Genomic DNA, 15,239 nt, shown 5'->3' with positions numbered 1-15,239 from the left:
CGATGATGATGATGATGATGATGATGATGATGATGAGAAGCAGCGACTAAAACCGTGTGGGGATGGCGAAGGATCCGATCACCCTTTACAAGAAAAGATAAACATCGTTACACACGGACAGACTGTTGGAGCTGATCGTTAATACGTCATCCTGAATTCATGGGTTTGAATATCGTGTGTGAAATTTATTTTTTAAATTAAATTAAATTTTAAAATCGGCTCGTGTATTTCTACGCAGTCGTCCCTCGCTACAACGCGGTTCAGCCTTCGCTGATTTATTTAATGCAATTTTTCATGTTTTTCTTTTTTACAGTGCTTGAACTGCATTGTGTTCCGCTGCAGCACAGCCACGTCCAATCAGGAGAGAACGGACCGTTCAGCAGTAAAGATTAACAGTTAACACAACTTTATTGATACACACAAAACAGAACAGGCCGAATGAATAGAACAGCGACGCGCCTGCAGATATTTGGGGCTAACTTCATGTTTTAACGCTGTTCGCTAGCTTAGCAAACATCTGTCCCCTCACACAAACTTGGTGACGGAAGTCGGGTTGAGGGTTTTGACTGACAGCTCACGTGTCCAATAGCATTCAAGAAAGGGACCAGAAAGGTTCCAAGCGATTATGAGATAGCCAATTAGAGGACGGAAGTATTTTTAGCTGTAACGTGTAAAATATAACGTGTGTGGTAAAAGGCCGACCGCCTTAAAACATGTATAATAATTGTAAAAAAATAAATCTGACTACTTCGCAGATTTAGCCTATTGCGGGTTATATTTAGGACGTAACCCCCCCGATAAATGAGGGACTACTGTATAACTATTAGGTCAGGTCATCTGGATTTGAATAAAAGGAACACGCATGTTTGCCTTTATGGGGGGGGGGGGGCCTTACAACGATCTCTTCTGACAGCTCTCCAGATGCACTTTCACTCAGGCGGGGAAATTGTTTCGACCCAGGAGGTGAACTATGTTGCCAAAAGGACTCGCCTGCCCTCACACGGACGTTCCGTCCTCAAACCGTCTGATCATCACGTTCATTATCAGCTGCAACCATTCCAGGAAGGCTTCTGTGAATCCATGGGAGAGTTTGACCTCTGAGGTCAGGCTGCAACCCAGATGTTTGTGGCTGGATTCTACCTCCAGCCACAGAAGCGATTCAGTGATATGAGAGGATACTTGTGGCAGAATCTAAGCTAGCCTCAATGGGATCGATTGATTGATCAGGCTGTTGTACAGGCTGAACATTAAATCGATGATTAAAGACACAACCTGAGGACACAGTGAAAACCAACCACAAGGACAGTGTGGACCAGGACTCTGGTTAGCCCTGAGGGCTAGGATGTACATTAGCCTCCCTCGGTAAACACAAAACCGAACAGATAATAAATATGTTTTATCATCAGGTAACCTTAAGTTACTCTTCACGCATAAAGTCGACTGCATTCCTACTGAAATATGAGACGCAAACTCTGAACTTCGGCTCAACTCAGGCGCAAGGATACGTTGCATGTACTTTAGCCGCTATGCTAGCCAGGCTACTACGCGGCCTCCGTAGACAAAACTAGCATTGTAAATCACAGCAAGGACTTACCATTAGCTGAGAAGGCCCTTCATAAAATACGCTGAGTGTACGAATAAAGTAAAACGTCACGGAGTCCTGCGTCCCGTCGCCCCGTCTCCCCCCGCGGCCACGTTAGCTCACGCCAATATCCAAATCACCGCTGATGGCGCTGTCACGGGATCAACTGCGTAGAAGAAGAAGGAGACGAAGAAGAAGAAGAAGACGAATCAGAGTAGGAGGACACGCCCACTGATGTTATCGCCATTAACAGCAGGACATATGGCAGACATAATACACAAAATTGTCCATAAAACACTTATTTATGGGTCAAATTTTTTCATTTTAAAATAAAAAGACTTCCATGACCAGACAAACGAGCTCAATATGACCACTGTGGATAATATTATTTGGAAATAAAAATGTAATCTAATTTATTTAAGATGTTTCTGCCTGTCAACAAGACGATATCTGATACTGTATTCAAAATAATCTTCAATTATTCTGATATTATCAGTGTAATGATCATCAATAACTATAATAAATCAATCAATAACCAAGATTACTCTGCCGAGGAGGTTACGTTTTTGCTTGTGTTGGTTTGTTTTTCTGTGTGTTTGTCTTTTAGCAAGATAACTCAAAATGTTCTGGACGGTTCTTGGCGAAAGTTTCAGGAAATGTTGGGAATTATACCACGAACAGTTGATTAAATATTGGTGATGATCCACAAGAGATCATGGATTCTGGATCACTTTGAAATTTTTGGTAACATTGCAGTCAATGGAGCTTCAAAATGTGTTCCTCAATATCTCGGTTGATTATTGACCAATGTTGATGGAATTTCCACAGTCATGTAGGGAAGAGGACCTCTATTTTAACACCAAATCTCATCCAGATCGGATCTGGAATGTGGATACTGTCACGAATCCGGATTTTCCCATTTGGAGTAAAATATGCATTAAATGCACACACCAAAAACCACAATCATAAAGGAATCCTATATGTACCATTATGGAAATTGTCTTCTCAATATGAACCCAATTTGTTTGTTTTTATGGTTGATTAATCAAAAAAATATAGAAAAAATAAACGTAGGGCTTTTCGAGTTTTCTTTTGAAAATAAGCGGAAGTGACGTGTATGCCGTCGACGCAACAGCGCGTCAGGCTACTTAACGCATAACGGAACCGAGTAGAGTCGGACGGGTGGTTTACAAAAGAATGTTGTTTTGTTCAAACCCCATAAACCATCCTAAAAAAAGATTATTCCCCGCTTGGAGTGTTAGAGAAGCAAATATCTGACCTCAAGTTGGACATGAAACTTTATTTTGCTGGATATGAAACTTTATTTTGCTGAATATGAAACTTTATTTTGCTGGATATTAAACTTTATTTTGCTGGATATTAAACTTTATTTTGCTGGAAATGAAACTTTATTGTGCTGGATATGAAACTTTATTTTGCTGGATATTAAACTTTATTTTGCTGGATATTAAACTTTATTTTGCTGGATATTGAACTTTATTTTGCTGGATATGAAACTTTATTTTGGATATGAAACTTTATTTTGCTGGATATGAAACTGTATTTTGCTGGATATGAAACTTTATTTTGTTGGACATGAAACTTTATTTTGCTGGATATGAAACTTTATTTTGCTGGAAATGAAACTTTATTTTGTTGGACATGAAACTTTATTTTGCTGTGCGTCATGATTTCCCGGCTCAGGCCGCCGCGCAGCGACACACGGGGAAGCTGCCCGGTATAGTCGGTGAGAGCCGAAAGGACACCGAATGGACACCGTGAGACAGACTTGTGGAACGAGATGAATTTCGGTGTCCCCGCCAATTCGCTGCTGCTCTTCCGCGCCTGCGACGAGGGAGACTATGAGACCGCCCGAGACATCCTGGAGCCCGGAGCCCCGAAGGAGACCGGCCGGCAGAGCAGGCTGCGCTCCGAGGACGGCTCGGACAGCAGCGGCGCCGCGGACATGTTGTCCCTCGTACCGGTGGACTGCACGGACGAGGAGGGGAACACCGCCCTGCAGTTCGCCTCGGCCAGCGGCCACGAGAAGCTGGTGCGGTTTCTGCTGCGGAAGGGAGCGTCGGTGGACACCGGGAACAACTACGGCTGGACCCCGCTGATGCAGGCTGCGAGGTGGGGCCGGACGCCGTCCCTTAGTCTGGACGTTCCATGTCTCTGTCCCTTAGTCTGGACGTTCCATGTCTCTGTCCCTTAGTCTGGACGTTTCATGTCTCTGTCCCTTTGTCTGGACGTTCTGTGTCTCCGTCCCTTAGTCTGGACGTTTCATGTCTCTGTCCCTTAGTCTGGACGTTCTATGTCTCTGTCCCTTAGTCTGGACGTTCTATGTCTCTGTCCCTTAGTCTGGACGTTTCATGTCTCTGTCCCTTAGTCTGGACGTTCTATGTCTCCGTCCCTTAGTCTGGACGTTTCATGTCTCCGTCCCTTAGTCTGGACGTTTCATGTCTCTGTCCCTTAGTCTGGACGTTTTATGTCTCTGTCGGTCTGTCCCTTAGTCTGGACGTTCTATGTCTCTGTCCCTTAGTCTGGACGTTTCATGTCTCTGTCCCTTAGTCTGGACGTTTTATGTCTATGTCCCTTAGTCTGGACGTTCTATGTCTCTGTCCCTTAGTCTGGACGTTTCATGTCTCTGTCCCTTAGTCTGGACGTTCTATGTTTCTATCCCTTTGTCTGGGCGTTCTATGTCTCTGTCCCTTAGTCTGGACGTTCTATGTCTATGTCCCTTAGTCTGGACGTTCTATGTCTCTGTCCCTTAATCTGGACGTTCTATGTCTCTGTCCCTTTGTCTGGGCATTCTATGTCTCTGTCCCTTAGTCTGGACGTTCTATGTCTATGTCCCTTAGTCTGGACGTTCTATGTCTCTGTCCCTTAGTCTGGACGTTCTATGTCTCTGTCCCTTTGTCTGGGCGTTCTATGTCTCTGTCCCTTAGTCTGGACGTTCTATGTCTATGTCCCTTAGTCTGGACGTTCTATGTCTCTGTCCCTTAATCTGGACGTTCTATGTCTCTGTCCCTTTGTCTGGGCGTTCTATGTCTCTGTCCCTTAGTCTGGACGTTCTATGTCTCTGTCCCTTAGTCTGGACGTTCTATGTCTCTGTCCCTTAGTCTGTACGTTCTATGTCTCTGTCCCTTAGTCTGTACGTTCTATGTCTATGTCCCTTAATCTGGACGTTCTATGTCTCTGTCCCTTAGTCTGGACGTTTCATGTCTCTGTCCCTTAGTCTGGACGTTCTATGTCTATGTCCCTTAGTCTGGACGTTCTATGTCTCTGTCCCTTAATCTGGACGTTTCATGTCTCTGTCCCTTTGTCTGGGCGTTCTATGTCTCTGTCCCTTAGTCTGGACGTTCTATGTCTATGTCCCTTAGTCTGGACGTTCTATGTCTCTGTCCCTTAGTCTGGACGTTCTATGTCTCTGTCCCTTAGTCTGGACGTTCTATGTCTCTGTCCCTTTGTCTGGGCGTTCTATGTCTCTGTCCCTTAGTCTGGACGTTCTATGTCTATGTCCCTTAGTCTGGACGTTCTATGTCTATGTCCCTTAGTCTGGACGTTCTATGTCTCTGTCCCTTAGTCTGGACGTTCTATGTCTCTGTCCCTTAGTCTGTACGTTCTATGTCTCTGTCCCTTAATCTGGACGTTCTATGTCTCTGTCCCTTAGTCTGGACGTTCTATGTCTCTGTCCCTTAGTCTAGCCGTTTTATGTCTCCGTCCCTTAGTCTGGACGTTCTATGTCTCCGTCCCTTAGTGTGGACGTCTTACATCTCGCTGTGAAACTTCGTTTTCATTTGTTGTCGTTAATTAACAATACGATCACGTTTGTTAGAAGAATTCAGGTTTAATACGTGATTTTAATAATTGTTGAGCATTTTCTGGAGTTGAAATTCGATTTCAAGGAGCGTAAACAGTTCATCAGAAACCGTCCCTCGTCAGTCTGTGTCTCCGACGTGTCTCCGACGTGTCTCCGACGTGTCTCCGACGTGTCTCTGACGTGTCTCTGACGTGTCTCCGACGTGTCTCCGACGTGTCTCCGACTCCCCGTCCAGGTTCGGTCACCTGACCGTCGCCCACATCCTGCTGGAGAACGGGGCAGAAATCAACGGACGGAACCGGCTCTGCGCCAGCGTGCTGACCATGGCGGCCCGCGGGGGACACGTTCACGTCCTCAAGCTCCTCCTTGAGGGCGGGGCCAACGTTGACGACTATGATCCTCTGGCTGTTGCTGCGGAAGCCGCGCCGACTGTAAACAACAACAACAACAACAAGAGCTGCAGGTTTGTCTTGCAGCGTCTTTGAGACGCGACCCGGCCCAGTCCTGCTGTGACTCGACCGCATTCTGCAGTGCGGCCGGCTTTGGAGGTGGCGAACACGGCGGGGAGTTCATGGACATCACGCCGCTGATGGTGGCGTCTCAGCACGGCCACGAGGCGGCGGTGCGTCTGCTGCTGGAATGGGGCGCCAACGTCAACTTCTCCCAGAGGACCACCGGCTGGGGGCCGCTGATGGTGGCCGCCCTGGGCGGGAAGGTGCGCTCCATGGACAGCTGGACATTTAAGGAATGCTAATGCTAATGCTAATGCTAATGCTAACGCTAACAATCCCCGACCTGGGGCCCAGGTCTCCGTGGCCCAGCAGCTGGTGGAGCGGGGAGCTGACCCGGACCGGGTCAACGTTCTGTCCAAGACGGCCTTCGAACTCGCCATGCAGCTGAAGCAGAGAGACGTCAAGGCCTACCTGGACTCCATCACCACCGTCCGGCCCCAGACAGGTGACCCCCCCCTGCACACCCCCCCCCCCCCACGCAGCTACAACACAAAGTCGTATTTGTAGGAGACGAAGCCGTTTAACAGCTGAAGAAACTTTTATTTGGTGTTTAAAAGCTTTCTCTCGCTCACACTGTCTGCCTGCCTGTCTGTCTGTCTGTCTGTGTCTGTCTGTCTGTTTGTCTGTCTGTCTGTCTGTGTCTGTCTGTCTGTCTGTCTGTCTGTCTGTCATTGAGGTCTTTCTTCCATTGTTGCAATACAAAACAAAGGAACAGAATGAAGGGCACCTTTATTCTAGCGGGGGCAGCACGGTTGTCCAGTGGGTAGCGCTGTTGCCTGACAGAAATCGGGTTCGGGGTTCGAGTCCTTTGATCTTCTCCGTGAGACGAGCTTGCATCTGGTACAGGGTGTCCCCGCCCCCCTGACCGCTAGGATGCGCTCCAGCGGAGCTTCAAAAGGATCTGAAGATCGGATCTAACTCGGGTCCCGTTAAATTTCGAGAGCGATCCGGATACTCGTCTGGATAAAAACCCAATCTGGATTCAAACCCAATCTGGACTCGGGCCGGGTCGCTCTGCTGCGTCAGCGTATATCGGGGGGTCTCATCTCTTCCTTCCTGTCCTCGCAGACGACGAGAGAAGAAGACCGGACGTGTTCAGCGCCCTCAAGTTGGGTAAGTCCGAAACCCGACCCGGCTAGCTTCTCCTCATGCACGTGTCCGTATCGGCGTGCGTATATGTTGACACAGGAAATTCCCAGCTGGTCAAAGAGATCTTGGAGGACGATCCCGCTCAGGTGAATTCGTCCAATCAGGAGGGAGCGTCACCTCTCATGGTGGCGGCGGTCAGCGGCCAGCTGGAAGTGGTGCAGCTGATGGTGGAGAAGAGCGCAGACGTAGACAAGCAAGATGGCGTCCATGGGTGGAGCGCTTTGATGCAGGCCACCTATCACGGGTAGGACGCCGCCGCCGCGGGTTTATTCCTTATTGCTCCACCCTAACCCCCCCCCCCCCCTCTTCTCCCCCAGTAATAAAGCCATTGTGAAGTACCTGCTGAGTCAAGGAGCCGATGTCAACCTTCGAGCCAAGAATGGCTACACTGCCTTTGATCTGGTGATGCTGCTGAACGACCCGGGTAACGCTCGGCCGCCTGCAGTAAAACAACGAAGCGTCCTCATTTACACGCCGTCCTGAGAAGGGCGGCGAGGAGTCATCCGAAGATGTCTCCTGCAGTAAAATGATTTAGATACAGTAGTCCCTCATTTTCCGTTCTAAAAACAACCCGCAATAAGTGAAATCCGCAATGTAGTGATCTTTATTTTTTTTAATTATTATACATGTACATAAATGTTTTAAGGCTGTAAAACCCCTCACCACACACTTTATACACGTTTAACAGTCAGGCATTAATCTAAATAGATTGTTTCAGTATTATAGAATGAAACCAAAGATCAAAACCCGTTTTAAGAACGAAACATTTGTTTGAGAAATAAAAATATATAGTACGTACAGTAAACGTTTTCCTGTTAATAATGTTAAGGCGTGCAGGTCGAGGGAAGAGCAGCTTGTAGTGCAGAAGAACAAATATTCTACTCGTGCTGTCTTTAGCCTCTCATGCTGCTTTACTGGATAGCTTAGCACAGCGGAACGGCAGCGGCTACATGTATAAACAGGAAGAAACAAAACCCAAAAGGGACGTGACGCTTATGCTCCTACAGAATAAAAGCCTCTTTTTACACAGAGAATAAGAGCGCTATAAAACAAACGCTTAACAAATAAACATGATAGCTTTTAGAAATAACGAATTTAATTTTAATGATCAACCTACGAGGTTGAACACATAAGAAGTTATTAATAGCAACTCGGCGTATTTCACAGTTCCTCCGACCGCGCCCCTTCGTCTTGCGCCGTTTCAAGGCGCGTTCAAGTGCAAAAAAAAATCTGAAAAATTGCATTAAAACTCCACGAAGCAGCGAAGTCGCGGAAGATGAACCGCATTATATCGAGGGACTACTGTACTGAACGGACCGTAAAACGTTTAGAGCGAAACGGATTCTGATTCGGGTTCTGCCTTAAACATCTGCTTGTTTAGGTTTCAGCTAAAATCTGAATATTCAACCTGTTCAAAGGGAAAACGATTTGGGAATGAACTGGAGTCCTGTTGTAACGCCGTGGGGGGGGGGGGCCCGGCTCGGCCCGGTTTCTGCGGCCTCCGTGAACCCGGTGAACCCGTTTTGTCAGCGTCTGCTTTGGCTCTTTTCCTCCAGACACCGAGTTGGTGCGTCTGCTAGCGTCAGTCTGCATGCAAGTCGACAAAGACAAGCCGACGCACCGGAGCAGCGCTACGGTGACCCGCTCCCAAAGCCGGCGGTCCCTCAGCAGCGTGCCCGTGCCCGTGCCCCCGCCCCCGGACGACAGGGGGGGCCTGAAGGTAAAGCGGGGGTTAAAGTCCCCTTCCTGTCATCGGTTATTTGTAAATGACATTCTGTCCAGCCTAAATATGAAAATGAAAATGAATTGGGGGTGTCTCAAACTCTCCCCCATGTCTGACGCCGCCCCCCCCCCCCCTCCAGTCCTGGTGGAGTCGGATGTCGAATCGGTTCCGGCGGCTGAAGCTGACTCACACGCTGAGGCACGGCCTTTCGTCCGGCCGCCTGGCTCCGTTTCCTTACGACGCCGAAGCGCCACTGGATGCCACGATGAAAGCGCAGCGGACACCCGGCGCCGTGTCTGAGGCCCCGCCCCCGGCCCCGCCCCCAGCCCCGGGGGGGAATGACGTCAGCACCGCCTGGGCTGAGAGCAAAGACGCCGGTGAGACGATCCCCCGCCTGAACTTAAAGGTGTATTTCACTTTTATCTCAATGTTGTGAGGGATTGTGGAAACGTCCTCTCTTCCAGGCCTCTGGAGGGCGCTGTCAGAAAAGGAGGATTTCATTATAACGACTATGGTAGGAGTGCTGGACTCGATTTCTGGTTTTGTGCTCTGCGCTAGATTTCGTTTTGGCTCTAGTTCCTGCCTCGTGGAGGAGTATTTATACGAGCCCCCCCCCCCCCAGCTCAGAAGTGGGGCACCTTTGACCCGACTGCCCAGCGACAAGCTGAAAGCGGTGATCCCCCCCTTCCTGCCTCCGTCCAACTTTGAGCCGTGGAACTCCGACCGCTCTCGCTTGCTCGGGGAGGGAAAGAGCGAAGCGCCCCGCCTGCCCATGCCGCCCCAGAGGAAGCTGAACAGCAGCGGGAACTCGGATATTGTGAGTGTTTGTAGGGGGGGGGGGGGTGTGCGTCCATGTTTGTAGTCCTTCATCTCTTACTGTCTTGCTCATACGCCAGACATCAATCAGCCATGTCGTCAGCCGATCCATGAAGTTTCCCAGCATCCCCAAGGGCCCCTCCTCTTCCTCTCCGTCGAACTCGGGACACTACCACTCACCGCACTCCTCGGGGGGCTCCAACGGAGTCGCGGGGATCAACCGGGACTCCCACAACCGCTCAGGTTTCTACCAGCACAGAGAAACTGGGGGGGGGCAAACAGGGAGCAGTGAGAAGCTTTAAAACCTCTGTCTTCCACCAGGGGGCAGCGCAGACAGCGTTCTGTCCCAGATAGCAGCCCAGAGGAAGCGAGCCGCAGGCCTGATGGATGTGAAGTCTCAGCAGGGCCGTCCCTCGCTGCCCCCGCCTGACGCCGGCCTTCCTGACGCCCCCCCGAACCCCAGCGCGGTCGCCGCTGACGTCCACCCCAGACGGGTCGGCGTTTCCGTTCTCTCATTTACGTTGCTGCTCGTGACAAAGAGTCCAAGTCGAGGAATCTCTCAAACCCCCCCCCCCCCCACGTTTCCTTTGCAGAAGATGGAGCTGAAGAGGAGACCCCAGTCGGGGAATTCTTCCACCTCCAAGAGCACATCGCCCACGCTGACTCCATCCCCCTCCCCAACGCCGAAGCCTCCTCCTGGCCCGGGGGACGCTCTGTCCTTAAGCTCCTCCCATCCTCGCTCCAAGAGCAGTGGGGGCTCAAGCAGTGGAACCGTAACCGATGAAGGTGACAGCGTTTCAGCTGAAATCAAGAGACGCTGTTATTATTATTAGTCGCTTGTTTTGATGCCGTGTCGATCGTTTATAATGCTACTAGTATTATATAAAGTGTCGCTAATGCTACTAGTATTATATAAAGTGTCGCTAATGCTACTAGTATTATATAAAGTGTCGCTAATGCTACTAGTATTATATAAAGTGTCGCTAATGCTACTAGTATTATATAAAGTGTCGCTAATGCTACTAGTATTATATAAAGTGTCGCTAATGCTACTAGTATTATATAAAGTGTTGCTAATGCTACTAGTATTATATAAAGTGTCGCTAATGCTACTAGTATTATATAAAGTGTCGCTAATGCTACTAGTATTATATAAAGTGTCGCTAATGCTACTAGTATTATATAAAGTGTCGCTAATGCTACTAGTATTATATAAAGTGTTGCTAATGCTACTAGTATTATATAAAGTGTCGCTAATGCTACTAGTATTATATAAAGTGTTGCTAATGCTACTAGTATTATATAAAGTGTCGCTAATGCTACTAGTATTATATAAAGTGTCGCTAATGCTACTAGTATTATATAAAGTGTTGCTAATGCTACTCGTATTATATAAAGTGTCGCACCACTTTGAATTTGAAAAATACCCTTTCTGCTGATTTGCAATCATTCATTTTGGTAATATTAAGCTAAGCTTTAAAATGAAATAGCACTTAATTTCAAATGTGTTTTTGGCTAGTTGATATGACGTCCTATCCTGAGCCCTCGCGTCTGTGACGGGATCCGCTCTGTCTGTTGGTTGACTCACTGATTCATGCCAGATGTCCAAGTATTCATCTTTAAATCATATTTTCTTGGATTTTTTTTCATGTCTAAGGAGCTCCTGCTGGTTTTAAGTGTTTTTTTGTGCAATTGGGGCTTTTTCCTTTTTCCAAAGAATGAACACACCCAAAATCACACAGTTTAGTTACATTTCCTTTCCTTTCATTTGCTTGTGATCTTTATTTGTTTCATTCGGGCGAGGGTGACACAGTTAAGTCAGTCGCACTGAAGCTCCTGGGTTCTAATCCAGAGCCATGCGGCACTAGTGTGCACGTTCTCCCGGCGCCTGCATGGGTTCCCTCCAGGTTCTGATGCCGAATGTGAATTTCTGTAACTTTAGTTTTGACTGCTTTTTAACACCATCGCCTTTCCTTTTTTTCTTCCTTCAATCTGTCGCTGCACGTTTTCAGATGAGCTGTCCAGTATATTGAAGAAACTGTCCCTTGAGAAATACCAGCCCATATTTGAGGAGCAGGAGGTGATCAATCGATTTTTGTTCACTTCTTTTTGCATCAATACTCATGTTAAACATAGGGAATTGTGCAGGCATGATTTGCTTTATGTTTCACGTGTGTGTGTGCGTGTGTGTGTGTGTGTGTGTGTGTGTTTTCTAGGTGGATATGGAGGCATTTCTTACTCTCACAGATGAAGACCTGAAAGAGCTGGGCATTAAAACCGATGGGCCCAGACAGCAGATCCTGGCGGCCATATCAGAGCTCAATGCTGGAAAGGTAGTCGGGCTACTTAGTGCTGCTAACGGCGTGGCGCCCGTCCGCTTTCATTGGTCTAACCCAGTGCTTCTCAATTATTTTCTGTTACGACCCCCCTAGGAAGAAAAAAACATTTTGCGACCCCCCCCCCCCGTATCCTTATTAACATAAAAAGAAATATGAAAAAGAAAGAAATATAGATCAACTTACAACAAAGAATAACTTTATTACCATTTTTTTGTGCATCAATTTGCCTGAAATATTTATTTAATCCTTAAACTACAATTTTTACAATTAAATAATAAATTAAATTAAATAACATCAATAAATAATAATAAATTAAAATTGATCAGCAACATTAACACAGGAGCACAAAATATAAAACACTTTAACCTACAAAACCAAAATGGAAAAAAAAAATTGTGCTGACTTTCTTTTAGCAAAATGAGGAAGTCAGGTCTTCCCTCGTCTCCCACCGGAGTCACGGTGAAGCTAAGCGCTACGTTATAGTTCCTCGTCTCGGCGTTCGACTGACCTTCCTTCATTTTATCATCTCCGTCTCCCCATTAAATATTTCTCTGTGCTGTCTCTTGAGGGTTTGTTTACAAATGCTCTTCCTATCGCCTGCTCTGTGCAACACCATAGAGCTCCCCGCGTGCACTCTGACAATCAGGGCGCCACTGCCAACTACTGGAGCGGATGTGCAATTACACTTTAATCTAGTACGGCAAAAAAAAGCATGTTCTCCGCGGTCACAGGCGCCCCCCCCTGACATCGCCCCACCATTTGAGAACTACTGGTCTAACCCAACGTTAATTCCGTGATTAACTGTGAAGAGAGAGTTATTTTGAAGAGTCTGAGCACTAGAAGGAACGCAGCGTGTGTTTATTCCAGAGGGGGGCGGGACCTGGGGTTATAATCTGACTGATTTCTACTTGTCAGGGGCGAGAGAGGCAGATCCTCCAGGAGACCATCCATAACTTCCAGTCTTCGTTTGGCAGCAGTGCCAGCAACCCACGGCAGCCAGGCGAAGCTCGCTGTGAGTGTCGGCCTCCGCTGTACACGAGAACAGGACGATCTTTCTCTCTGACGTTCTCCGTCTTTCTCCATCAGCACCAACAGGCTGGCTGAGACACCACGTCCGTTCCTCCAACAAGCGGTAAACGAGCCGTCCGCCTGGGAGGTGCACGTCGTCACATCGGCGCATCCATTCTGTGGGCTTTCGATGAGCATTCAAAGGTCGCTTCCACTCGGCCTCCTCGCAGCACGACGTCTCCCCTTTATGTCTGAGACTTGGAATCAATATGAGTGCTGAAGAACCGACCTTAACCTTTTGGTGACCATCCTGGATTCTGGATCACTTCAATGGAGCTGATTATTGACCAATGTTTATTAAATTTGGCACAGACATGTAGGGTGGGGGCCTCTAGCTCACCACTGAGTTTCATCCGGATCGGATCCAGAATGAGGTCAGGAAGAAATATTACACTTTAACATTAAAAACTTCAACTCTGATTCACTTTGACTTTTCATGGTTGGTGTATCAAGATACCAAGAACAATCTAGAACCTTTTGGTGCTGATCCAGATCACCGTGTGGACGGTGTAGATCCAGTTAGGAGGGGAATGATCTGCTTGGTTAACAAAGAGATCAAGGACCGTAATGTCGTCCGGTATGGTGCAACCAGGGCCCCGCCCTGGAGCCGGGCCCGGTCGTGCTGAGCACAAAAGGACCACGTGGGCCCAACCGCTGGTGGACCCAATATCCGTAAAGAGCCATGAGGGACAAATGGACAAAGAGACTGGCTCGTGGGACATGGAATATCACCTCGCTTGCGGGTCTGGAGGGAGTCTATATCTAGTCAGGCTTACCTCCACGCACACCCTGGGCTCTGCAGCGATCCAATCCTGAGGTCACCAAACCGAACCCCCTCATCGACCTGGCTGCACCTAGAAATTCTGTCCGTAAAGGCTACGAACAGAATCGATTCTATATGTAAATAAATAAATGTATTATAAACATTTTAAATAGTAGTATTTTAATTACGTGCAGCATCAAGGAAATGTATTAAAAATGTTTACATACAGGTTATATTTAATAAATTTTATTAAATCGCTGGAAAAACACATTTAGCAACAGAGATCGCTGTTTTCTTCACGTCATCCAACCTGCCTCTATAAACGGCGATCGCTGATTCGATGGCATTTTGCACTTTCATGGATTGAAGCGTGTCGTCAATGGCTGATTGAATGTTCTTTTCCATTCGCATCAACTCTCCTCGGCGCTCTATTGTTAGCCCAGATAACTCCTCGGGCTCTTCTTCATTTTCGGAATTGTTTTCTTCTTGTGTTGGTAATTCCTTACTCATCTCCCTTGATTATCCCTTGTAATCATTGACCGCTTCAGGCCACAGATTCTTCCAGCAAGCGTTGATCGTCTCAGGCCTCATCTCAAGAATTTATCTATTGATCGAGCTGTAAACGTTCAACAAAAGGTCAAAACCGCCTCAGAAGAACAAGGTAAACAAACTGATCACGTAATTCAGATCTGTGCGACTTATAGTACGGAAAATACGGTAGTTACGTGTATCATCATTCATACTCGTAGTGACGACATCAACATCATATTTTTCATATTACATACATTTAAATTGTATAGTCCCGCACGGAGAAAGAGCAGATGAAATCAGCAATCAATCAAATTATCCAAGGCTATCTCAGAGTTTAGGGTTACAATAGCTGAAAATAATAATAATATTTCCTCTACTTCATACTTAAGGAAAACATAAAAAAAGGTGGTTCTGTGGATTAGTCATTGGCCACAGGATGGATCAGGATGAAGAGATGTTTACTTTAAGATTAACTGCAACCCTTTTCGATCGATCAATCAAATCCCAGGAGATTTCCAACATTGGATGTACCCGACCGACAATACGATCGTGTATTTCTAGAATCCATCTTATGGTACGTGTTAAATCACAGAAGAGCGCAGTCCTCTCCACCGCCTAACTCAGACATGGGCAAACCCAGGCCCGGGGGCCATATGCGGCCCGTTGGTCTTTTTAATCCGGCCCGCCAAACTTGTCCAAATTATAGCATTAAATTAAATTTTATTATAATTAAAGCTCATTCATTTGACCTTTTCCCTGTAATGCTACCTGTAAAAGGCCAAATCCTTTAATGCTATAGCTTTCATGTGTCATTTATATTAGCTCACACAAATACTCCATCCATCTGTTCTTGGTCCGGCCCCTCTGTCAAATTTTAGAACCCATTGTGGCCCGCGAGTCAAAACGTTTGCCCACCCCTGGCCTAACTCCTAT

The 15,239-nt window shown here is 47.2% G+C and overlaps 1 protein-coding gene across 1 annotated transcript; it reads left to right on the top strand.

Annotated features, from left to right (window-relative positions):
- The first annotated feature begins 3,383 nt into the window (after positions 1-3,383).
- LOC137903875 (ankyrin repeat and SAM domain-containing protein 6-like) lies at positions 3,384-13,999 on the top strand. The gene is made up of 18 exons (XM_068748041.1): positions 3,384-3,715; positions 5,641-5,868; positions 5,937-6,120; positions 6,212-6,362; positions 6,986-7,030; positions 7,106-7,310; positions 7,384-7,490; positions 8,623-8,786; positions 8,929-9,166; positions 9,254-9,303; positions 9,412-9,606; positions 9,686-9,848; positions 9,927-10,099; positions 10,199-10,391; positions 11,618-11,685; positions 11,822-11,938; positions 12,860-12,956; positions 13,031-13,999. Exons 1-18 carry the CDS (start codon positions 3,384-3,386, stop codon positions 13,078-13,080), a joined length of 2,760 nt encoding a protein of 919 aa, XP_068604142.1. The 3' UTR covers positions 13,081-13,999.
- The last annotated feature ends 1,240 nt before the right edge of the window (positions 14,000-15,239 follow it).

This window comes from Brachionichthys hirsutus, chromosome 14 (genome assembly GCF_040956055.1).
Source record: "Brachionichthys hirsutus isolate HB-005 chromosome 14, CSIRO-AGI_Bhir_v1, whole genome shotgun sequence".
Lineage (NCBI taxonomy): Eukaryota > Metazoa > Chordata > Actinopteri > Lophiiformes > Brachionichthyidae > Brachionichthys > Brachionichthys hirsutus.
This window is presented reverse-complemented; position numbering and strand designations above follow the sequence as displayed.